General features: G+C 43.3%; 1 protein-coding gene across 1 annotated transcript in view; it reads right to left on the reverse strand.

Moving 5' to 3' along the window:
• Positions 1–7,448, reverse strand: part of SPPL2A (signal peptide peptidase like 2A) — a 71,512-nt gene extending 64,064 nt beyond the window's left edge. The window contains exon 1 of the mRNA XM_062205909.1: positions 7,386–7,448. Coding sequence (XP_062061893.1) covers positions 7,386–7,433 — 48 coding nt within the window. The 5' untranslated portion in view covers positions 7,434–7,448. The remainder of the gene's footprint in view (positions 1–7,385) is intronic.
• Positions 7,449–26,378: the final 18,930 nt, after the last annotated feature.

Raw genomic sequence — 26,378 nt, forward strand, 5'->3', positions numbered from 1 at the left:
GAAGGGTGAGTTAATTTTAGACAGGCAAGGGGGGAGGGGGGGACCTCCAGGGAGAGTGAACCATTAGTGGTCAAAGCCAAAGGTGGCCTTGGAAAAACTGCAAAACCTGAGCTTGGATAAAGTTAGGAGTGGTGAAAGACAAAGTGTGAGCAGAGGGCAGAGGCCAACTCATACCCAGGCTGGGACTGCTTGGGACTTGAGGCTTGGTCCTGAGATGGTGGAGAGCCAACAAATTACAAATAGAGCAGTGATGTGCAATTTCTGCTTTGGAAGCTCTTTGTAGAAACTGTTGGGGTGGCAGATAGGTTGAAACAGGGCAAGAGATCTATTAGACAACTGTAGTAACTTAACCCAGGCCAGGGAGAGTGAGGAGGTAGGAGCAGAGGGATTTGTAAGAAAGATTTATTTATTTATTTATTTATTGACAGGCAGAGATAGTGAGAGAGAGAGAGACAGAGAGAAAGGTCTTTCTTCTGTTGGTTCACCCCCGAAATGGCCGCTACGGCTGACGCACTGTGCCAATCCGAAGCCAGGAGCCAGGTGCTACTCTTGGTCTCCCATGTGGGTGCAGGGCCCAAGCACTTGGGCCATCCTCCACTGCCCACCCTGGGCCACAGCAGAGAGCTGGCCTGGAAGAGGAACAACCAGGACAGAATGCGGCGCCCCAGCCAGGACTAGAACCCAGGGTGCCAGCACCGCAGGTGGAGGATTAGCCTAGTGAGCCACGGCGCCAGCCCACGAAAGATTATTTTAAAACTTGGTAACGCTGGGAGATGGAGAGTGATGATCTCAGGATCCTGCTCTGGGGCATTCATTGAGCTGGATGCCACAGGAGAAGGGAGGAAGGCAAACTGCTTTTGGACACAAGTTGGAAATCCTGGTGGGATGCGCAAGTGCCAGTGTCTGGAGGCTGATGGCTACATAGGTTTGTCTGAAGCCTAGTAGTACAGTTAGGCCAGAATTCTGGTCTCCTGTCTGTCCATACTGGACGTTTTTCACACTTTGTGGCTGGCTAGGGCAGGCTGGTTTGCCCTTTTGTAAAACGGCTCTGATGGACTAGATGATTTCATCTCTAAGTATTCCCTGTGCCTCTTAGAGCCCATTGCCTTGTGAGACTCTAATGTGGCTCCTGGGGCTGTCTGAAGATGCTCGCGTTTTCCTGCCTACATTTTATGCCTGTTTTCCCGAAAAAATTCTGCTTGCCTTTGTTATAGGCTAGTCTCTTGTGGCACCTCTGTTCATCTGCATTAGTTTTTTCAGCCTAAAATTGTGGTCAGTAAACATATTCTGCCTACATTACGTGATTGTCATAAAGATGACATGATTTGTAATGTGCATAAAGTTTCTCTGCCAACTAAAAGAAAAAAAGGAGGAGGGAGTGGGGGAGGGGCTAGAAAGAGAGGGAGAAGAAGAGTAGAAGGCTGTGGTTTAGAGTGTCAGTGCTGTTTCTTGTAATTCTTCTGCCAGGATAGTTTCTCTTTGGTTAAAGTCCCTGCGCGTGATGAAATGAAGGAAAAATGGGAGGGTTAATGGAAAATTAAAAGATGCTTTTTAAATGACTTTACTGCTGGAAAGGCTGTTAAAGGTTGTTTGGAACATACCTCTGTTACACGTGAATTGCCCTGCAAGAATTAGGTAGGGGAAAGGGTACCCCCATAATTTTTAGTTACTATTTTCCTTCTCTAAAGAAACTATGTATAAAATCTAATAATGGAAAATAATGTCATTAAACTAAAGTGATTTGGATTTGTAAATATTCCTTTAGTTAAAAGAATTCCTTCTTTTCCTGATGATTAAAAGATAGTGTTATTTGTTGTCAGAACCTTTCTATCTTCTAGGAAATGGTTAAGATATATTGGTTTCATGTTACAAAAAGGAAACTTCCAAATTGACAGCAGAGGAAGAGAAGCTGAAACCCCATGCCCTACTTCTGTACACTATAACCTGCTTGCCAGCTCTGCACAGTGATTTTTTTTTAAAGATTTTATTTATTTATTTGAGAGGTAGAGTTACAGACAGTGAGAGGGAGAGACAGAGAAAGGTCTTCCTTCCACTGGTTCACTCCCCAAATGGCCGCAACGGCCGGAGTTTCACCGAACCGAAGCCAGGAGACAAGAGTTTCTTCCAGGTCTCTCACACGGGTGCAGGGTCCCAAGCACTTGGGCCATCTTCCACTGCTTTCCCAGACCATAGCAGAGAGCTGGATCGGAAGTGGAGAAGTTGGGACTCGAACCAGTGCCCATATGGGATGCTGGCGCCAAAGGCCGAGGATTAACCTACAGTGCCAGCCCCATATACAGTGATTTTTACTATAGGAAATTATGGAGTGTTGGTAATGAGAACCAAAGACTTTTCTAGGCCACTGGATAATTTAGTATGGAACAAAGATACTCAATCTTGTCTATTTATTAGAATTGTTTTTAAACTTATCAACTTAAATTTTTGTTTTGTTTTGTTTTGTTTTCATTTTATTTGAAAGGCAGAGAGACACAAAGAAATGAGAGAGAGAGAAAGAAGGATATCTTCCATAGGGTAGTTCATTCCCCAAATGCCCACAATTGCCAGGGCTGGGTCAGGCTGAAGCCAGGAATTCAGAATTCAATTCGAATCTCCCACTTAGGTGGTAGGGACCCAAGTACTTGAGTCAATACCTGTTGCCTTCCAAGATGTGCATTAGTAGGAAGGTTGATGGGAAGTGGATGGAGTAGCCAGGATTCCAGCCAAGCACTGCAATATGGGATGTGGGTGTTCCAGACAGCATCAACTGCTGTGCCAAATGCTGGCCCCCAGATAAGGGAACTTTAAAGGATACTGATGTCCACTAATCCCCCTCTCGTCATACAGATCCTAAATGTAATTGGCTGGGATGTGGCCTGTGCATCCAGATTCTTAAAGCTCTCCAGGTGATTCTGACATGCAGCCAAGGTTGAGGAACTTTGGCTTAGTCAGTGATTCTTGGGCCTCACCCCAGGTACACTGAACCAGAAACTCTGGGAGTAGGGCTCAGCGATCTGTTTAGTAAGCTCCCTTAGAATTCTTAGGTGTACACTGAGGTTTGAGAACTATTGATTTAGAGCAATGTTCTATAACTGTCTGCATACTACAATCATCTCAGAGGTTAAAATTAAAAAAAAAAAAAAAAACCTCTCTATGCTTTAATTAAACTGAAAGTAGGGGGTGAGCATTAGGCACAACAGTTGACCCTACTTGGGACACTCACACCCCATATCAGAGTACGTGGGTTCAAGTCCCACTTCTGCTTCAGATCTGGCTTGATACTACTGGGTATCCTGGGAGGCAACAGTGATGGCTCAAGTACTTGGATCCCAGCCAAGTGAGAGACCTGGCTTGAGTTCCCAACTTCTGTCTGGCCCAGCCCCAGCTGTTGCTGGCACCTGGGGAGAGAAACAACAGATAGAAGATCTTTGTCTCTCTAATAAAATTAAAATTTTCAAAGAAATAACTAAAAGTAAAAATGGACATATATAATTGTAGCTAAAGATTTCAATGCTCCTCTCAATAATTGAAAGAATAAATCAGAAAGAATAAATCAGGAAGGATACAGAAGACTTGATCAACATTGTCAACCAACTTGACCTAATTTGCATTTATAGGACACTCACCCAACAACTACACAATTTCAAGGTATATGGACCCTTTACCAAGTAAATTATTTGGCCACAAAACAAAGCATAATAATTTAAAGAGTGTTCAAGTCATATAAAATTTATTGTCTGACTTCTACAGAACTAAACTGGATATAAATAATAGGACGATATCTAGAAAATCTTCAAGTAACTAGAAATTAAGTGTGTACTTCTAAATCTATATAGACCAAAAAAGAAATAAAGAATCAAGAAAATGTTTTGGATAAAATGTGTATATGACATATCAAAAATTGTGGGATGCAGATTAGCTTTGAAAAACAAAAATAAATTTGAACTATTCCATTAAAAAGATATGATTTTAAAACCAATGAGCTAAGCTTTCTTCCCTGGGAAACTAGAAAATAAGTGTGAATGTTTGGCCTAGAGGTTGAGACATCAGTTAAGATACCGTCTTCTCATGTCAGAGTACCTAGGTTCAATACCCAGCTCTGACTCCAGACACCAGCTTCCTGCTAATGCAGATCCTGGAAGGCAGCACTATGGCCCATTCCTGTCATCCATGTCAGAAACCTAAAGTGAGTTCCCAGCTCCCAGCTTCAGCCCTGGCCCAACCCAGATCACTGCAAGCATTTGGGGGAGTGAACCAGTGGATAGGAACTTATTCTAGCTAATTCTATTGTCTGTCTCTCTCTCTCACTATCTCTGAAGAAAAAAAAAATAGAAGAGAAAAAGGAACTAGAAAATAAGAGCAAGTTGGATCCAAAGTAAGCAGAAGGGAAATGAAAATATGTGGGGGGCTGGTACTGTAGTGTAGTGGGTAAAGCCGCCGCCTGCACTGCCGGCATCCCATCTGGGCACTGGTTCAAGTCCCAGCTGCTCCACTTCCGATCCAGCTCTCTGCCATGGCCTGGAAAAGCAGTAGAAAATGGCCCAAGTGTTTGGGCCCCTGCAACCACATGGGAGACCTGGAAGAAGCTCCTGGCTCCTGGCTTCAGATCGATGCAGCTGAGGCCATTGTGGCCAGTTGGGGAGTAAACCAGTGGGTGGAAGACTCTCTCTCTCTCTCTCTCTCTCTCTCTCTGCCTCTCCTTCTCTCTCTGTGTAACTCTTTCAAATAAATAAATAAATATTTTTTAAAAAAGAAAATATATGAACAAAAACCAAAAAGGAAGAGAGCAAATTAGTGATGTCAAAATACTAGCTTTTTAAAGCAAATTGATAGAATTGGGAAAACTAGCCAGACTGATCATGTTCATGTGTTGAAAGTGTGGTTCTACGTGTAGTAATGTTGAGGTGATGGGACCTTTATGGTCAGGCCTAGTGGGAGGGTCTTTAGGTCATTGGGACCATGTCCTTGACAGGGATTAAAGTAGCTTTTGTGGGACCTCTGAGTTAGTCCTTCTGAGAGGGTTGTTACGAAAAAACAAACATGGACACTCCCCAGCCTCTCTGGCTTTCTGGCTGGCCATGTAAAAATCTCTTCCTTCCATAGACACTCTTATCATGATGCTATTGCTCCTCATCAGAGCTAAGCAGATCCTGGCACCATGTCTTTAACCTCAAGAACTGAAACCTAAATAAATCTCTTTTCTTTATAAAGTTACCCAGCCTCAGATATTTCACTATAGTATGTAAAACTATTATACAATCCAAACATCCACCAACAGATAGATGGAAATGTGGTAAATACGCACGAGGAATCTTGCTGAGCAATAGAGGAGTGAACCCTGGATAACATAACAATGTACAGGAATCTCACAATCATCAATCTGAATAAATGAAGCCAAACAAAAAAAGAATATATGCTATAGGATTGCACTTACATAAAACTCCAGAAAATGCAATTTTATCCACAGTGACCAGAAGCAGACTGGTGATTCCCTGATGATGGGTATGGAGGAAGGGATGGGATGTAGGGTACAAAAAGAAATTTGGGGGCATGATGGAAATATTTGTTTTCTTGATTGTGGTGATGAACTCACAACTGTATACTTACATAAAAACTGTTAAATTGTAGGTGTTAGAGGTATGCAGCTTATCGTAGGTCAATTATACCTCAATAAAGTGGTTTAAATAAATCCAATAAATTATGCCAACAGAGATCCTATGCCCAGATGCCAAAAATATACACATTTGGTCAGGAGTAGAAGCAGCATATCAGCATGTTTTAAAACGTCCATGGGTAATTTGTGCATCCAAGAAGGGAGAAGTACTGGTACAGAAAAGCCAACTACTTATTACCCCTGAACTCAAAAGAATTTCCAGGAGTTTTGAGTGAAGGAGGCTGTGGACCAAATCTTATTTTCTTTGGCTTCTCTTCTCCAGAAGTGAGAAAAGCATTATAGCTTTAATTTACTCTCTTACCAATTTTGAGATACTTAATAACTATTTTAAACTTTGGTCACCATGCTGTGCAATAGAAAAGCCTATTCCTCCTGTGTAACACAAACTTGTATCCTTTGACCCTTTTCCTCATCCATCCCAAACCTCCTTCTTTTCCCCTCCAGTCTCTGGTAACTACCAATCTGTTCTCTAGTTCTGTAAGTTAGCCTTTTTAAAGATTCCACATACAAGTGAAATCATATAGTACTTGTCTTTCTGCACCTAGTTTAACTCACTTAGCTTAATGTTCTCTAGGTCCACCCACATTGTTACAAGTAAAAGATTTCTTGCTTTTTATTTTTTCAATATTTGTTTATTTTCATCTATTTGAAAGGCAGATGAGTGTGCAACAGTTAGAGAGAGAGCTTCCATTTGCTGCTTCTTTCCCCAAATGTCCACAACAGCCAGGGCTGGGCAAGATCAAAGTCAGGAGCCAGGAACTCCATTTGGGTCTCCCCAATGGGTGGCAAGAGCCCAAGCACTTCAGCCGCCCTCTGCTGCCTGCTAGGATGCACACAAGCAGGACGCTGGACAGGAAGCAGGGCAGCCAGGGCTGGCACCAGCACTCCAGCATGGAGTGTGGGTGTCCCAAGCTGCTGCTTAACCATCTGCACCACAATGCCCCTACCAAATTCCTTGCTTTTTAAAGGCTGAGTAGTATTCCACAGTATTGATGTGTGTACACACACACACACACACACACCATATTTTAAAAAATAAACATTTACAGGTTTTGAAAAATGATTTATTTTCATTTGTTTGAGAGAATGTACCATCTACAGATTTACTCCCCAAATGCCTGTAATGGCCAGGGCTGGGCCAGGGTCAGAGCCAAGAGTTGGGAATATAATCCTGATCTCCTACATGGATGACAGGAACCCAATTCCTTGAGCCACCACCTTCTGCCCCCCAGGGTCTGCATTAGCAGAAGGGTGAATCAGGAGCCAGAGCCAGGTATCAAACCCAGGTACTCAGTTGTGAATATGGCCATCTTAACTATCTCCTAGGCTAATGGCCTGCTCCTATCCATATTTTAAATATTTATTTATTTGAAATGAGAGTTACACAGAGAAGAAGAGGGAGGGAGGGAGAGAGAGAGAGAGAGAGAGAGAGAGAGAGAGAGAGGTCTTCCATCTGCCGGTTCTCCTATATTTTTAATCTGTGTATCCGTTGACAGGGAATTTGGGTGTTTCTATGACGTCTCAGTATTGGGAGTAATGCTGCAGTGGACATGCCTTTTTGATATATTGATTTAAATTCCTTTGGACATGTATTCAGAAGTGTGATTGTTGGATTGTATCATTTTCATTTGGAGATTGTGGTGTTGGCATTGGGTTTATGTGTCCAATATGTTTCTGAACATAACTTTGAGAAATCAGTGTGCTTATTTATTACCTTTTTTGTGGGCATAATCAGAGTTACCACTGCAGTCTCAGCGATCATCTTGCCCTCTGGTGAAAAGACGGCTCTGTTTTTCTGGTATTGTATTTCTGCAGAGACTACCTGGCTTCCGTTAGGTGTGTTCCTCCTCCGACACCTGTTTATGAGATAGTTCTCCTTGAGCAATCCACGTGCCTTGAATGCCTCCAGGTTCACAAGACATGCCTAGAAGCAGAGAGGCAAGCTGTCAGCTGTGGCTTTATTACATTATATTCTGTTCATTTGTTCACATATATTGGTTCAGAGTGGCTTCCCATTTGAAATTGCATTAATCATTTAAACCTACTGGACAGAATTACTGAGTTCAGAAGAGAAATATTCAGTAAATGGAAATATTAGAAGAAAGGATTTTACATGCAAGCCAAAATTCTGGCTTTAGGTCACCTTCTCTTAGGAAATCTTCATGAGGCCTTAATGAAGGAACTTCTTGAATCCAAAGCTGTGGAAAGTTTAATAACTTAAAAAGCGACTGTTTTTTAAGTTGACATTCTCTGCTTTGTTAAGTACTTTTGTATACATTATCTAACTTAATTCATCTGAGGCAATTTTATTAGGTAAATAATAATTCCTTTTTTATAAATGAGGAAATTTGAAGGTAAATTGTGCTTATGAAATCTCCCAGCAATGGGGCCAGCACAGTGGGTTAAAGCCCTGGCCTGAAGCACCGGCATCCCATATGGGTGCCGGTTCGAGACCCAGCTGCTTCACTTCTGATCCAGCTCTCTGCTATGGCCTGGGAAAGCAGTAGAAGATGGCCCAAGTCTGCACCCACGTGGGAGGCCTGGAAGAAGCTCCTGGCTTCGGATTGGCGCAGCTCAAGCCGTTGTGGCCAATTGGAGTGAACCAGCGGATGGAAGACCTCTCTCTCTGCCTCTCCTGTCTCTGTAAAACTCTGACTTTCAAATAAATAAATCTTTGGAAAAAAAAAAAAAAAGAAGTCTCCAAGCAAGATATGTGGCAGAAATTTAAATCCAGTTAATTCAATTTCCATTTGGATCTTTATGAATACTCAACAAATGTTTACTAAATTAAGAAACTTTGGCCAGTCATGAAGAAGTCTGTGTTGTGCCTTCTAAAACATATGTAAGTCTTTTAAAGAGTAGCTGGGTCTAATTTCAAACAAAAGCAGTTCTTTAGATTTTGATTTACCTACAAATTCTAAGAGTCTCTTCAACAAGGAGGAAGGAATTTAAACAGTAGATTCAATACTAAGCTGATTTTCTCTGGTCTTAAGGATTATCAAACTGTATGAATATATAAACAGTTTAAAGTTACAGAACTTTCTGGAAAAGTTTTAAGTTACCAAGTGAGTCCCTGATAGTAGTTTGGATATTTATTTCTCTCTAGGATATATTTCTACACTAAAAATGAATAAAAATAACCTATAGATATATATAATAGTATATATGTATATATGTATGTTCTTTTACAGGGCCTAAATGTAATTCTTGGAGCCTGCATTGTGGTACAGTGAGTTAAACCCGCAGCCTGGGATGCCAACATCCCATATGAGCACCAGTTCAAGTCCCTGCTGCTCCACCTCCAGTCCAATCCCCTGGTAATGGGAAAGCCACAGAAGATGGCACACAAGCCACATGGGAGATCCGGATGGAGTTTCAGGTTCCTGGCTTCAGCTGGGCCCAGTCCCAACCATTACAGCCATTTAGGGAGAGAACCAGTGAATTAAAGATCTCTTTCTCTTTCTACTAATCCCCGCCTCTCTATAACACTGCCTTTCAAATACATAAATAAATACATCTTTCAAAAATAAAATCCCCAAGGAAATAAACTAATTGCTTTGATGTTGAGGCACTGTTGTCTGTACAAATCAGTCTGGTTTCAGGGAGCACTGGCTGATCTTAGATACTACTGGGAAAGACAAAACCCAGTCCATTTCCAAACCTGTACAGCATTGCAGGTTGACTTAAACTATTTCTAAAACCCCTCTGATTCCACTTGAATTGACTGACATGAGTTTCTTGGCTGGATGCTACAGCATAATCTATCGGCATGTTGAGACAATTCTGGGCTTTCAAAGTCCAAGTTGCTTATTTATAGGCGACTCCAGATTAATAAACTATCAGCTGAGGCAAGCAAGTGCAGCAGATGCTATCTTGATGCACATGGCTTTGAGGCCTGTATGGTGCCACTTGGTATACAACAGGATACTTTCCACATGACATTTTTGGCTGACTTTACTGTGACTCTATTGCCTGCTCAGGGGAAAACAGGATTTTTGACTAACAGTGAAAGTCAAATAATAGTTCCTGTTCTATGCAAGATAAATGAGGAATATTTTTGCTGAAAAATCAGTGATTTTCTGCCCTAAATAAATGACATTAATTCATAAAATAAATTTGCATTTTAAATCAGTATTTTACTGTCTAGTTTGGTAGGAATGTTACATTTGTAAAAATGTATGGGCTGACTCCCTGAGATCTCTGATGAACATATGAAGTATATTTCCTCATTAACAGGTCTTGCCATTATTAGCCACTCTCCCTTTTCTTGTTTTTCATTAACCTGCGCCTAGCATTCTGTGTCAGGTATACGTGCCAGAGATCATGATGATAAGGCCGCGTGATACCAGTAGCTTGTCTAAGCATTAGTGTGTGACCCAACCAGCGAGTGTAGCCAGTCATTTCCAGCCACTTGGGTCAGCTGAGCCGGGAACATCACTTTAAAGTGTATGTAGGGAGGTGGCCAACTGTCACAGGATACTAATGTAAGCCTGTGAGTTTAAAATTTAACAACAAAAGGATGGCGCTCAGGAAATAGCGAGGAGTGAGGGGTATTTTATAACCACTCAGTAGAAAAGAGCACTATATATTCTCTTTTCATTATTTTTTTTAAAAGATTATTTGTTTATTTGAAAGAGAGAGAAGGAGAGAGAGACAGACCAAGAAAAACTTCCATCTGGTAGTTTACTTCCTTAACACCCACAACAGTTGTGCTGGGCCAGGCCAAAGCCAGGAGCCCAGAACTTTACCTGGAAATCCCCTAGCCCACACGGGTGGCAGGAGCTTGAATACGTGAGTCATTTGCTCCTCCAAGGCACAGAGAGCTGGATCAGGAGTGAAGTAGCTGGAACTCAAACTGGCACTCAGATATGGGATGCAAGCAGGGACTTAACCTGCTGCACAATACCTGCACCTGCCCCGGAGTTTCCTTTTTCTTGAATACAGAGACAGCAAAGTGTGCATGGCCTAAGTGTACTCTCTGATGAGCTTTCACAAACCCAAACACCTGTGAGAGGAGCGCCCATGGAAGAAACAGCTTTACTAGCTCCTCAGAGGTTCTGCAGGTACCCTCTTCTAGACAGTCCTAGCACTCCCATTTGCTCCCGAGAATAACTGACTGCTGTAACTCTATATTGGTTTCATCTGTTCTTAAACTTGGGGTGAATGGCCTCACTTTCGTACCCTTTTGTGTCTTGCTTGTCTCTCAACATTATGTGTGTGAATTTCAGACATATTGTTGCTCATGAACCAGTCAGGCACCCAGCACCACTACTCGTTTGGGTCCCAGTTCAGGTGCCCTTCCCTATAGCAAATCCCCCACAACTGTTCCTTTGTACTGCTGCTTACTGGGATGTGTCCCCCGGTCACTGCAGGCCTGGGCTGTGTCTTAGTTGCTATTTATACTATTCCTAGCACTCCCCACAGAGTAGACACAGGTTTTGGTTGAATACTTTTTTTTTTTTTTTTTGACAGGCAGAGTGGACAGTGAGAGAGAGAGACAGAGAGAAAGGTCTTCCTTTTGCCGTTGGTTCACCCTCCAATGGCCGCCGCGGTAGGCGCGCTGCGGCCGGCGCACCGCGCTGATCCGATGGCAGGAGCCAGGTGCTTCTCCTGGTCTCCCATGGGGTGCAGGGCCCAAGCACTTGGGCCATCCTCCACTGCACTCCCTGGCCACAGCAGAGAGCTCACTAGGCTAGTCCTCCACCTTGCGGCGCCGGCACACCGGGTTCTAGTCCCGGTCGGGGGCACCGATCCTGTCCCGGCTGCCCCTCTTCCAGGCCAGCTCTCTGCTGTGGCCAGGGAGTGCAGTGGAGGATGGCCCAAGTGCTTGGGCCCTGCACCCCATGGGAGACCAGGAGAAGCACCTGGCTCCTGCCATCGGATCAGCGCGGTGCGCCGGCCGCAGCGCGCCTACCGCGGCGGCCATTGGAGGGTGAACCAATGGCAAAGGAAGACCTTTCTCTCTGTCTCTCTCTCTCACTGTCCACTCTGCCTGTCAAAAAAAAAAAAAAAAAGATAATAAACTAATATGCAATAGAGTGATAGACAATCTTCATTTTAAGACCCACTAAATTTGCACAGAAACAGAACCTGTCTGGTTGTTAGAATTTCTCCACAGTTTTCATGCATACAGACATTGGATGTGAATATTTTCAAAAGGAAAATGTTTCCTTTCTGTTGTTATTCTTGAAACACAGCCTCCTACATATTCTGCTGTTAGTGGTGTCTTTATACCTGATGGGTTAGAGAGAACGGGGACTCATAATTATGAGGCCAGATTAAAAACATGACTGAAGTGCTGTGATGTCTCCATTTCCTCCGGGAGGAGAAGGGAAAAAAAGATGAGTTGGAGGGTTCTCAGGAGTTTTTCCCCACTTGAGTCTCTCTCTGCCTTTGTTTGAATGACAAGCTGCTTTCCCAGCTCCGCTGACCCAAGGATGCCCTTCTGGCTTGGAGGAACTACCCCAGTTGAGGGGGTGGATGGAGAGGACTCTGTTGATAAGAATCACTTAGGGTATTAGTTAAAAATTCCCAGCCCCATCCTAGACCCTGAATCCCCAGGGTACCTCTCTAGCTGTTAGCCCAGTTCTTAGCCCTCCAGCCAAGTTGTTTCAATAGCTTCAGAACACAGCTTGGGAAATGCCTAATGGAGCATAACCAAACCGCATGTGAGACATGCTCAACCATCACTTCTCTTTAAGGATCAATGTCCCCACATGCCATTATTATTGCTCAGATTCTTTTATTATTCTTGGAAAGTTTTTTTTTTTTTTTAAGGTGGAGAAATATACTCAAAGGTCAGAGCATTATGAGCTCATCTGTAGGCAATAAGATGATATAGGAACCTTTTAACTGCACTTCCTCGTTTGTTACTGATTGACTTAGAGTCTGTAAAGTCATCCGATTGAGATATTCAAACAGATAAGAATATCTAAATTCTTAACCTTGTGAATCACTCTGTCCCCTCCTTATCCCTAAACTCTTTCTCATGAACAAAATGCAATAGTCTCTAAAAATTTAGGACACTGCATGCCTTGGGGGTGGGAGAAGTCTTTATTCTCAATGAGTCACAAAGTGAACAGATACCTCTCAGTTGCCTGGTGAAGGCCATATGACCTGTGCATTTCCAGTATTCCAAGGGAGACAGGAATTTTTAAAAAATATTTATCCTAGGGGGGGACGGAAAAAGAAAAAAAATTATTTATCCTAGAGGTAGAGAGGCAGAGAGAGAGAGAGAGAGAGACAGAGCGAGCAAGCGCGAGAGCAAGCTGTTGGTTCACTCCCCAAATGCCACTGGGAATTTTTTCCAAGCCCCTCCCCCTGCCACATGGGTGGCAATGACTCAAGAACTTGAGCCATCAGCTGTTTGCTTCCCAGGGTATGCATTAACAGGAAGCTGGAACTGGGAGCAGAGCTGGGACTCCAACCCAGGCTCTCCCACATGAGGTGCGGACATCTTAACTGCTAGGCCAAAGAGAACTTTAAAAAGTCTGGACAAATGGCTCAGTGAAGTGGATAATTATTTAGAAAAGAATTCTTCAGTAAATGTTTATGCTATTCCTTGTATAGGTGTTTTAGGAGTTGGAGCTTCAGCTAGTAGTGTGCTGGAGCTGGCTTGAACTGCAGTCTATTCATGCACATATCTTCCCAACTCTACTCCAATAACTCCCTGTTGGTAGCTTTACATGGGCCCTAGTAGGAGTATTTATACAATTGAAATTGGCAAATGCTACACATCAAAGTGTTACCCCTACACTGGAAGAGCTGGTAACCATTTATACATATACCACTGACCACAGAATTAAACAAAACAAAAATTGTTGCTCTCATGGAGTTCATATTGTAGCTGGAGAGATAGATAAAATAAGTAAGGGTATCATGTTTGAAGCATATTAGAGAGTGATAAACAGTGAAGAGACAAAGGGGAAAGAGACAAAGAGTGTGGGAGGTGGTGGGCTTCTCGATAGAGGGGTCAGGAAAGGGAAAGTCTTCCCTGAGAACATATTTGAGCGTTGATTTGAAGGAAAGGAGGGAACAAGCCTTGCACACCTTGGGATAAAGTGATCTGGAAGAGAACCTTGACTACAAAGGCTCTGGAGCAGAAGCACTGCTAAGTGAGTGAAAGTAGAGTGGCAAGAGCTGAGGTCTTAGAAGTGTTTGGTGAAGCTGGGGAGGGGTGAAACGCCGTTGTAGAGATCTAAGAGAATTTAATAGGACAATTGTAGCTTGTGTGCATGTGTGTGTGTGTGTGTGTTGTGTGTGACAGAGTTAACATATGAAGTTAACAAACATTATCTTGTCAGATCCCTTGCTACATTTAAAGGTGACTTTGAATTGTTTTCTTCATGCTGGTTTAGTGTCTAGTCTTGTGTCATCTCATCAGGTAGATGTTAGTCACATGTGGCTCTTTGAATTTAAATTAATTAAAACCAAATAAAATCAAGAATTCAGTTCCTCTGTTGCCCTGGTCAAATTTCAAGTTTTTAAGATTTGTTTTATTTATTTGAAAGGCAGGGGCCAGTGCTGTGGTACAGCGGGTTAAAGTCCTGGCCTGAAGCGCCAGCATCCCATATGGGTGCTGGTTCTAGTCCTGGTTGCTCCACTTCCAATCCAGCTCTTTGCTATGGCCTAGGAAAGCAGTAGAAGATGGCCCAAGTGCTTGGGCCCCTGCATCCACGTGGGAAATCTGGAAGAAGCTCCTGGCTCCTAGCTTCGGATCGGCTCAGCTCCGGCCGTTGTGGCCATCTGGGAAGTGAACCAGCGGATTCTCTGTAACTCTTTCAAATAAATTAAATAAATCTTAAAAAAAAAAAAAAAAAAAAAAAAGGCCGGCGCCGTGGCTCAACAGGCTAATCCTCCGCCTTGCGGCGCCGGCACACCGGGTTCTAGTCCCGGTCGGGGCACCGGTCCTGTCCCGGTTGCCCCTCTTCCAGGCCAGCTCTCTGCTGTGGCCCGGGAGTGCAGTGGAGGATGGCCCAAGTGTTTGGGCTCTGCACCCCATGGGAGACCAGGATAAGCACCTGGCTCCTGCCATTGGATCAGCGCGGTGCGCCGGCCGCAGCGCGCTACCGCGGCGGCCATTGGAGGGTGAACCAACGGCAAAAGGAAGACCTTTCTCTCTGTCTCTCTCTCACTGTCCACTCTGCCTGTCAAAAATAAAAAAAAAAAAAAAAAAAAGGAGTTACAGAGAGAGGGAGAGGGAGAGATAGAGAGATCTTCCATCTGCTGGTTTACTCCCCAAATGCCCAGGGCTGAGCTAGGTCAAAGCCAGGAGACAGCACATTCATCTGGGTCTCCCATGTGGGTGCAAGGGCCCAAGCACTTGGACCATCCTCTGGGGCTTTCCCAGGTCATTAACAGAGAGCTGAGTCAGAGGTGGAGCAGCCAGGACTTGAACTGGCATCCATAAGGTATGCAGACATCACAGGCGGCGGCTTAACCTACTTTGCCACAATGCCAGTCCCTCATCTTTATTCTTTTAATGCTGAATTTAATTTGTATGTCTTAATTTAGTGTGAAAGCTCCTTGAAGGCTATGGCTATGAGAAAACTATCTCCCAGACAACTAATAACTCTTTATACTATCTACCAAATCCATGAGGTACTCACTAAAAGTTTATTAGGTATTGGACAAAATTGAAAAATATTTCCATATTCTCAAGAATGTATTTTTTAAAGACTTATCTATTTATTTGAAAGGCAGAGTTAGAGAGAGAGAAAGAGGTCTTCCATCTGCAGGCTTACTCCCCAAATGGCCACAACGGTCAGAGCTGGGGTAATCCAAAGCCAGGAGCTCAGAGCTTTTTCTGTGTCTCCCATGTGGGTGCAGGGGCCCAAGGAGTTGGGCCATGTTGTACTGCTTTCTCAGGACAAAGAGCTGGATTGGAAGTGGAGCAGCTGGGACTTGAACCGGCGCCCATATGGGATGCTGGCACTGCAAGTGGCATCTTTACCTGCTATGCCACAGCACTGGTCCCTCAAAAATGTATTTTTAAAGCTGTAGAAAGAAATGAGGAGTATTAAAATGTAGATTCAGGAAAGTCATATGGCAGTTCCTCAAAAAATTACACAAAGGGGCCAGTGAGGTTGCTGTTTGGATGGTTGCATGCCATGTAAGAGTAGAAGTTCAAGTCCTGCCCCTCCTGCTGCTTATCTACTTTCCTGCTAGTGTACATCCTGGGAGGCAGAGGTGTTGGCTCAAGAACATGGGTCCCTGCTATCCACATGGGAGACGCAGATGGAGTTCCAGACTCCCGACTTTGGCATGGCCCAGCCCTAGGTGTTGTGAGCATTTTTGGCAGTGAACCAGTAGATAAAGGATCAGTATCTATCTATCTATCTTTGTTGCTCTGCCTTTCAATTAAATAAAAAAACCCAAACTTTTAAAAAAATTAAACCTAGAATTGCCATATAACCCAGTAATTCCACTTCTGGATACACATCCAAAAGAATTGAAAGCAGAGGCACAAACAAGTATTTGCACATCTATGTTCATAGCAGCATTATTTACAATAGCCAAAAGATATAACCATGTCCATTAATAGATAGATGGATAAATAAAATGTGACATGTATATACAATGGAACATTATTCAGCTTTAAAAAGAAATAAAATTCTGATATGTGTGACAACATGGATGAACTTTAAAGACATTATGCTAAGGGATATAATCCAGACCAAAAAAGACAAATATTATATGATTCCACTCATATAAGGTATCCAGAGTAGTCAAATTCACAGACAAAAAGTAGAATGGTGTATGTCAGGGGAGAACTTGAGGTTATTGTTTAATGAGTTCGAAGTCTGTGTTTGAGATGAAAAACTTCTGGAGATGGCTGGTGGTAAGGGTTGCACAACAGTGTAAGTGTACTTAATGCAACTAAGCAGATTCGTAAAAATGGTTAAAATGGTACAGTGTTATGCTACATAGATGAATACTTCAACAGGTTCATGGAAATGGAATTTAAAATGTTGACTTTAATGCAAAAATATTGAAATCCATGCATAGTTTTTTTATGATATACATCTTTTGGGAGTTTTTTGAAGATTCCCTCATATGTATGGATTTCAAAAAATTTTTGCACAAAATAACATCTTTTTTTTTTTTTTTTTTTTGACAGGCAGAGTGGATAGTGAGAGAGCAAGACAGAGAGAAAGGTCTTCCTTTGCCGTTGGTTCACCCTCCAATGGCCGCCATGGCCGGCGCATCACGCTGATCCGAAGCCAGGAGCCAGGTGCTTCTCCTGGTCTCGCATGGGGTGCAGGGCCCAAGGACTTGGGCCATCCTCCACTGCCTTCCCGGGCCATAGCAGAGAGCTGGCCTGGAAGAGGGGCAACCGGGATAGAATCCGGCGCCCCAACTGGGACTAGAACCCGGTGTGCCGGCGCTGCAAGGCGGAGGATTAGCCTGTTAAGCCACGGCGCCGGCAAAATAACATCTTTTAATTCCCTTTCCCATGAATTTTTGGAAGTACCCTGATGTGTTTTATCACAATTAAAGAAACAAGAATGTTTAAAGACTGTTGATCATTAAAAAGTATTGTTTTAGCTTTTTATTTTTGTCTTTGAACTATGAATAGCCCATTTTCCTAGTTTGATGATTCTCAAAATGTGGTCCAGGGACCCTTGGAGGTCTCTGATACCTTTTAGGGAAGTTATTGAAGTAAAACTATTTTCATAATAAAACTATATTATTTGCCCCTTCTACCTCTATTCTCTCAGGTGAACATTGGAGTTCTACAGAGGTCACAGATTACGTGGGATTACAAAAGACAAAATGCGGAAGTAGACAGGAGAAATCAGCTGTCTTCTGTTGAGCTAGACATTAAAGAGATCTGCAAAAATGTGAAACAATGCCACTCCTCATGAAATTTTTCTGTTGGAGGAAACTTAGTTATTCAGCAGAGAATATGTTATTTATGTTAACATGTAATGAGGTTATTATTTTAACTAAATTAATGTTTTTAAAATTTCTCCATTTTTAATTTCTAATATGGTAAATAGCAATAGTTACAACCCACATAAAAGCTCTTTGGGGCCCTCAGTATTTTTTAAGACTATAAAGGGATTCTGAGGCTAAAAATTTCGAGAATTGCTAGTCCATTCAGAGGGTGATCAGACTAAGATGCTAGCAAACTGAGATTTCTGTCTTAGAATTCTATCCATCACCTCCGGTTAATCAAGGATTAGTCAACCTCATCTAAATTCAGATAACCTCAAATTGTCTGTGAACGTAAACAGTTGTGTCAAATGTGACTTAAGTAATACTTACTGATAAATAATTCTGAGTCTGCAACCTTCTGGGCCAGACTTCATTGCTGCTGGGTCAAAATTCATGCCTGCACATAGAGGATGGTAATTGAATATCCTAACACAAATTAGGGGTTTGAAAGACATGTCCTTTTTAATTACGCACCTTATCTATTCTGTGGTCTCTTAAATATAACCCTCTAACTACAGAGTTCTTAGTCTACTTAAACATGCAATTTAAAATCCATTATCCAGCAGTATAATTCGCAAAGACTGTATAAAGACTAGTTATGCAATAGTAACATCAGAAGTATAGTCATGGCTTAAGATAGGTCACACAGTCAGCTCTGCCTGCTAGCCTGCCTAGCAATGGTTTACTTTCTAAAAGGTCCCTAAGAAAAAAACTGTTACTGGTAAATAACTGACTGAAATTAAATCTCTTAATATATTTTTCCTTTGCAGGATATCAAGTCTTACCAAATTACCTACTGGCATAATGGTTAAAAATATATAAACTTGGGCCGGCGCTAGAGCTCACTTGGCTAATCCTCCGCCTGCAGCACCAGCATTCTGGGTTCTAGTCCCGGTTGGGGCGCCGGTTCTGTCCCATTGCTCCTTTTCCAGTCCAGCTCTCTGCTGTGGCCCAGGAAGGCAGTGGAGGATGGTCCAAGTGCTTGGGTCCTGCACCCGCATGGGAGACCAGGAGGAGGCACCTGGCTCCTGGCTTCGGATCGGCACAGCACGCCGGCCACAGCGCACCGGCTGTAGTGGCCATTTAGGGTGTGAACCAACGGAAAAAGGAAGACCTTTCTCTCTGTCTCTAACTCTGCCTGACAATATATATATTGATATATTGATATATCTATATATATTTAATATATATCATATATAACATATAATATTTAATATATATTGATATATATCGATATATATATTTAAACTTGGGAGATTGAAGAACCTGCACTCCAATCTCAGTTCACATGCTTAGCAGCTGACTTTTGGAAGATTGATTATACTCTTTAAATCTCAGTTTACCCATCAGTAAAATGGGAATGATAAAACTTTTATGCAGTGGATTAAAAAGGAATTAAATTAAGTAATGTGTAAAAACCAAAAACCAATTTGGCCATACTGAGCATCTGATAAATATTATCTGTTATTTCAGATACTGGTATTAGCTTCCATTACATTCAGCTAGTTCTCATTAAAAGAGAACCCACAGGCCTTCTTGTTGTCAATTATTTTTCCTCCCCTTTCAGGAAATGCATTGATACTAATGACACCAAGAACCATAGAAAGGGAAAAGCAGGCCCTCTTCTAGCTGTCTTCTAAAACCTAGGATGTCTCCTCCAGGCCCATTTTATCAATCCTAAAATGAACTTTTCTTTTTACATTATAATATCTCCATGATTTGGTATATGTCTTACAATTGATAGCACTGCATTGCCTAACTGTTAGGGTTCATCTGTCCTTCCTGCCTCCCTCCCTCACTCCCTCCCTCTCTCTCTCTCTCTCTCTCTCTCTTTCTCTTTTTAAGATTTATTTATTTGAAAGTCACAGTTAAACAGAGAAAGGAGAGGCAAAGAGAGAGAGAGAGATATCTTCCATCCGATGGTTCACTCCCCAATTGGCTGCAATGGTCGGAGCCTTGCCAATCTGAAGCCAGGAGCCAGGAGCTTCTCCCAGGTCTCCCATGTGGGTGCAGGGGCCCAAGCACTTGGGCCATCTTCTACTGTTTTCCCAGGCCATAGCAGAGAGCTGGATGGGAAGTGGAGCAGCTGGGACTAGAACCGGCGCCCATATGGGATGCCGGCGCTTCAGGCTAGGGCGTTAACCTGCTGTGCCACAGCGCCAGCCCCTTCTTTCTTAATACTACATAAAATAATGGCATACCTTATAATTCATGGCACTTAGAGTCAATGAAATATAGTAATTGCACCCAAAAAAATACCCAAAGTGCATTCTCTGTCATTGTGTTTATCACACTGTCTTGTGATCTGGCCCCCAGTCTCAACCCAACTTGTTTATCCTTTGGCACAAAGACATCTCTTAGATTTGTTGAATGACTGCATGCATGGGCTTGATATAACCTTATTACCACTCAAGCATAAGTTCAGAAAAAGTGTAACTAAAGGGAGTCTATTTCCCTTTTCTCGGAATTCAATAGTCCTAAATTATATGGTGTTCAGTGTTGTTCATACTTGTTTCAGGCTTGGGAGTCTCATCTACCCAGCTATGGTGTAAGCTTCTCAAGATAAGGATTATCAGTACAATACACATTTTGCCTTCCCTGCAGTACTGGGCATGGTGTGTTCTTGGTGATTAGACTGCCAGTATGTCTCCCCTAGAACCTTGGGGTATTGAATCGGGTTGTTTGAATTCCTTAGGCTATTCTAACAGTTTAAAGTCTGGAGTGTCTGTCCTTCCACAACTAATGGTTGTTAACAGAACTTTTATTTGCCGATTAGGTGAGGCAGAGTGACAGTGAAAGAATAGCAAATGATGGCATAGCTGAGGCTGTCAGTGCACCACCCACAGCCCCTCTGATCCTTTTGATCAATGTGAGGTCTGCTATGGTTTCCTTGTGGGTTATCCTGCAAAGGTTCATGTGTTGGAAACTCAAACCTCAGTGTGAGGTTTTTGAGGTAGTGGGACTTTTAAGAGGTGGGGACAGGTTGGAGGTAATCAGGTTGCTAGACTTGCTGCCCTGGGTCACTGTAGTTCTCATGGGACCCCAGTTATCACCCACAATGAGTTGTTATGAAAGAGCAGACCTGATCCCTAAATCTCTCTCTCTGGCTTCCTGTCTTACCATGCTCTATCTCCCATGTTCCTGCCATGATGTCATTCACTATGAGGCTCTCACCAAACAGTGAACTGATGAAGCTGCCCAATCTTGGACTCTCAGCTTCCAAAAGCTGTGAGCTAAATGAGCCTTTTTTTTTTTCATAAGGCGCCCAGCCTCGAGTATTTTGTTAGAGCAACAGAAAACAGAAGAATAGAAGACAAAAGTAGAAATAGAAAACAGCGCTGGCACTGCGGCTCACTAGGCTAATCCTCCGCCTGCGGCGCCGGCACACCGGGTTCTAGTCCCGGTCTGGGCACCAGATTCTGTCCCGGTTGCCCCTCTTCCAAGCCAGCTCTCTGCTATGGCCCGGTAGTGCAGTGGAGGATGGCCCAAGTGCTTGGGCCCTGCACCCCATGGGAGACCAGGAGAAGCACCTGGCTCCTGGCTTCGGATCAGCGTGGTGCGCCGGCCATGGCGGCCATTGGAGGGTGAACCAACGGCAAAAGGAAGACCTTTCTCTCTATCTCTCTCTCTCACTGTCCACTCTGCCTGCCCAAAAAAAAAAAAAAAAAAAAAAAGCCATGGCTTCTATTGGCTCCATTTTCAGTGAAGCTGCTTTGCTAATATTCCCAGAAACCAGGACTGTGCTGAGGAACCATAGCCATTGCTTTACTGGTGCCTAAGCCCAAAGGCTCAGCCCAGCTCCTTTGCCTCAAGGCCAGAGAAGCCTTGAAGTGCCATTTATGCTGCACAGTCTCCTGCAGAATCAGGTTGAGCCAGGACTTCATCCGAAATTGTATCTGTGTTTGGCTTTTTTCCAGTCTTCCCTATCCTACTTCCTCTATTCTCCTTTTAAAGCAGTTGGTGAGGCAATTAAGAACTAGATTTAATAGTGACTGAGTTTTAGCATAAAAAAATGTTTAAAAAAGTCTTGTGATAGCCGGCGCCGTGGCTCAATAGGCTAATCCTCCGCCTTGCGGCGCCGGCACACCGGGTTCTAGTCCCGGTCGGGGCACCGGTCCTGTCCCGGTTGCCCCTCTTCCAGGCCAGCTCTCTGCTGTGGCCAGGGAGTGCAGTGGAGGATGGCCCAAGTGCTTGGGTCCTGCACCCCATGGGAGACCAGGAGAAGCACCTGGCTCCTGCCATCGGAACAGCACGGTGCGCCGGCCGCAGCACGCTACCGCGGCGGCCATTAGAGGGTGAACCAACGGCAAAGGAAGACCTTTCTCTCTGTCTCTCTCTCTCTCTCTCACTGTCCACTCTGCCTGTCAAAAATAAAAAAAAAAAATAAATAAAAAAAAAATAAAAAAGTCTTGTGTTGCCCAATTTAAAGATTTTTATATTACGGATCCTCGTTACTTACCTTGTACAATGAACAATGAAAACCATCAACCAAACTGGACCCAGGGAGTCTTCCTTCCCTGCCCTTAAGGCAGACCCATTCTACCTTGAGCAAAATGATAGGACTAAGCAGCATGAAATGAAGATGAGAACAGTGAACAACAAGTACTGACCAAAGATTTTACATCTATTCTAATTTATTTGCATTTGACATTTCTCTAATTCTATTTTTGATAACGTCTGGCTTTTCTGATGAGTAGCTTAGTGGCTTTCTGGAATAAAGACACAATGCACAATGAGTTGATGTGGCCGGCGCCATGGCTTAACAGGCTAATCCTCCACCTTGCGGCGCCGGCACACCGGGTTCTAGTCCCGGTTGGGGCGCCGGATTCTATCCTGGTTGCCCCTCTTCCAGGCCAGCTCTCTGCTATGGCCCGGGAACGCAGTGGAGGATGGCCCAAGTCCTTGGGCCCTGCACCCACATGGGAGACCAGGAGAAGCGCCTGGCTCCTGGCTTCAGATCAGCACGATTGGAGGGTGAATCAACGGCAAAAAGGAAAAAAGGAAGACCTTTCTCTCTGTCTCTCTCTCTCACTATCCACTCTGCCTGTCAAAAACAACCAAACAAACAACGAGTTGATCAATCCATTCGTGCTGTCCAACATACAATCCATATTTGGATAAAATGCTACATGATCACATAATAGAAATGTATCCTCTCTCAGCCTCAATTCCTCTCTTTCCAATCCCTGTGATATTCTGGGGTCTAAAAAATGAATCTCAAGATTTGTTCTCATGAATGGTATAGTGAAAAAGATAACACACTTTGGCCAGTAGATTCACACGTTTGTTTTTTAATTTCTTCAAAGCTCTTAGGTGTGGTCAATGGTTCAGAAAGCACACGGCTTGTGTAGACACAGCTCTGGGAATGAATTCTAGTTCCTCTCCTTTTATGGTCTTAAGTTTCTTAATCTTCCTGAGGTTCAGTTTCATTTCCTCAGTAACAGTGTTGTAAAGAAAATGCATACAACAATATGTCAATAACAGTGGGACAACTCTTCAAGATGTTGATTTTGTGCCTTGCTCAGGCTTCTGCAGGCATTTTCGCTCCCCTGCTCAAGGAAAGTAGCCAAGTTTGCCTCAGGGAGTAGTTAATGGCTTTAATGTGGCAGGGTCAAAATTAAAAGCTGGCCTGAAATCCAGAACACAACCTTCCATCTAGTCTTGGAGATGATATTACTGGACTGTCCCAGATGGCAAGAGACACCAGGGGTTGGGAAAAGTAGGCTAGGACTGTAGACAAAGCTTTTTAAGGAAGAAACCCCCATGTTTAGGGGGATGCACTTATTGGTTTCAAGAGACTCAGGGACATGCACCCTACCACCACCGTACAGTGATTGGGCCCGAGGCCCGTGGTGGTGAAGGCTGTCTTGGTGGAGTGCACCTCATGGAGCAGTATGTCCCACTAGACTTCAAGGCTCCCAGTTTTGATCCCTGTTTCAACCTTTGCTCAGAAGCAGTAGAATTGCCTGCCTGCAAGGACAGTACCACCTGTAGACCTGGGAAAGATGAGCTCCCACCCTGGGTCTCATATTCTGGGGGGCCTGCTCTTTCCCTCCCTTGGGCTGTGCTCCTCTCTATGGCACAAAATGTCTGCTAGGGATATGTCATCTACAGCCCACACCTCTGCTTTCTAAACCATGTCCCACATAACTGGGACCCTGAAGTTCCCAGCCCAAAAGGCCCTGAATCGTATCCAGGCCTGAATCAGCCACTTTCCAGTGTCCATCTTCCTAAAGGCAGCCATGCCCAAGTTCACACTCTCATCTGAAGGATAGTCTAAAAGTGACTTCTTGGCAGGAAGGAGGGTTAGTGAACAGAATTTGGGTGTGCAGGCTAGACTATATACACACTTGCAGGCAAGTATTCTTGTTGGATGGGTAGGGAGTTTCTGCACACCAAAAAAATTCTTCAATTCTCTCTGGACACCAACTGGATATCTTACAATTTAAATCAATTCCAATGCTATCTACCAGAAGTTAGTGTGGACAGGTGAAGGTCTTAGTCCCATAAGTGCAGGTCGTCACCTGTGCTTCTGATGAACCAGCTAGAAATCAGAGGCTCCCAAGACCTCCCATTCAGGTCAGTCCTTTGCTAGAATAGCTCACATGGCTCGGAGAAACACTTCACTGTATCACAAGGATATTACTCAAGAACAGCCAAATAAGAGATACATAGGGCAAATTATGTGGGAAGGAGTGAGAGCTCCTATACCCTCTCAAGGTACAACACCCAACCAGCACTTGTTTGCCAACTTGGAAACTCCCTGAATCCTACCCTTTGGTGTTTTTATGGAGGCATCATTATGTACACATGGATGATTAAGTCATTGGCCATGGGTGATCAACTCAACTTTCAGCCCTCTCCCCTCCTTGGAGGACAGGGATGGAATGAAAAAGTCCAATCTTCCAGTCCGCTGGTCGGTGCCTTTGGTAACCAACCCCTATCCTGAGACCACACAGGATCCTAACAAGAGTTGCCCCATTAGAACAAAAGATGCTTCTGTCACCCAAGAAATCCCAAGGGGTTTAGGAGCTCTCTGCAGGAGGAGGAAGAAGATAAAATATGTATTTCTTATCATAAATCACGATATCACTTCAGAGTGCAGCTGGTGTCCTGCTTTTATTAATTACCACATTCAGATGAAGAACTCCAAGAAATCACCATATTCTACCTAAATTTGAATGAGGCTTTTTATGAAGGTATATTTGTCAAGATATAATGGTAGAATTTATTTATAGTTTGCCAGTTTGATTGATGATTTCACTATGAAATGACTTCAAAAAGTTTGTGGAAGAGGAATTAAAAGATAAATCTAATTTTGGCACAAAATTTTATTTTAAAATCCATGCAGTTTTTTCATGATACATGTTTTTTTTTTTTCATGAATTTTTTAAAGACTTCTTGTATTTAACATATTGGCTATACACCTCTATTTCTACTCTGTCCTCGCACTGTAAAAAATTAGCCAAGGGAAGGGATCATAGAATTTGGATCATGAGCATCCATCAGTGGTGGCAGTGTGGTCTGAAGTCCAAAGGGCCCATTACAGATATTCTGGAAAGTGCTGAATCCTGGGAAGGTAGAGACAGCCCTAATAAGTTGCCCTACCTTAAAAGTAAATGTAGCAAGTCCTCAACCTTTCATTGCCTTTGAAATTTGAGAGCCAAATTTGTTTCATTTAGAACAAAAATAAGGTAGGGACTTTGGTCTGTCTTGTGCATTACTCTATCCCTAACACCTACTCACCAGTGCCAACACATTTTGTTGAATGAATAAATGTTTGTTCTCAGTGCCAAGGATTAAACTTATGTCTAACACATGTTTTGTGCTATCACATATCAGGTGTCAGTGTCAGGAACTTATTTTTGACAAATGCCATATAATACTTACCTGTGTATAATTTTTCATTTTTATTTACTAAGTTGCTTTGGTTAGCATCTGTCCACTGTCTGCTAGGCTGAGACTTCTAAGTAACTTGCCTGCCAGGTTCCCTTGCGTCTTTGTTGTGATTAGGAGGTGACAACCCACTTTCTGAAGAAGCCCCTATCTATGAAAAATTCAGAGTTCCTTGGGCCCTATTTGTGAAAGACCATAGTTTTATTTTTCTTGTTTTTTAAAAATATTTATTTATTTATTTATTTGAGAGGTAGAGTTACAGATAGAGAGAAGGAGAGTCTTCGATCTGCTAGTTCACTCCCCAAATGGCTGCAGTGGCTGGAGCTGGGCTGATCAGAAGCCAGGAGCCAGAAGCTTCTTATGGGTCTCCCATGCAGGTGCAGGGGCCCAAGCACAAGGGCCATCTTCTGCTTTCCCAGGCCATAGCAGGGAGCTGGATCAGAAGTGGAGCAGGTGAGAATTGAACTGATGCCCATATAGGATACTGGCATCATAGGAGGCAGCTTTACCTGCTATGCCACAGCGCTGGCCCCGACAGCTTTATTTTTCTAGACATTCTCTATGTGTGGCTTTCCTTCCCTTCACAATACAGTTCTGTTCACTGATGGTGCCTGTGTTTAATGTAGTATCTGCCTTCTCTCTCATCCTAGATGTGATCCTAAAGTAAGAAATGCCACTTACAAAAGGCCCATCACCGTATGTCTACACAGCAGACATACTCTTTGATCGCCCATCACCGTATGTCTACACAGCAGACATACTCTTTGATCTCTTGGCCAGTTCAGAGAATCTATAGAATACACTCATTCTCTGAGTACTAAAAGCTGTCTGGTTTCCATCTTCTTGGGCTGTAATCACACTTGTGGCTGGA

This window comes from Lepus europaeus, chromosome 11, assembly GCF_033115175.1.
Source record: "Lepus europaeus isolate LE1 chromosome 11, mLepTim1.pri, whole genome shotgun sequence".
Taxonomy (NCBI): Eukaryota; Metazoa; Chordata; class Mammalia; order Lagomorpha; family Leporidae; genus Lepus; species Lepus europaeus.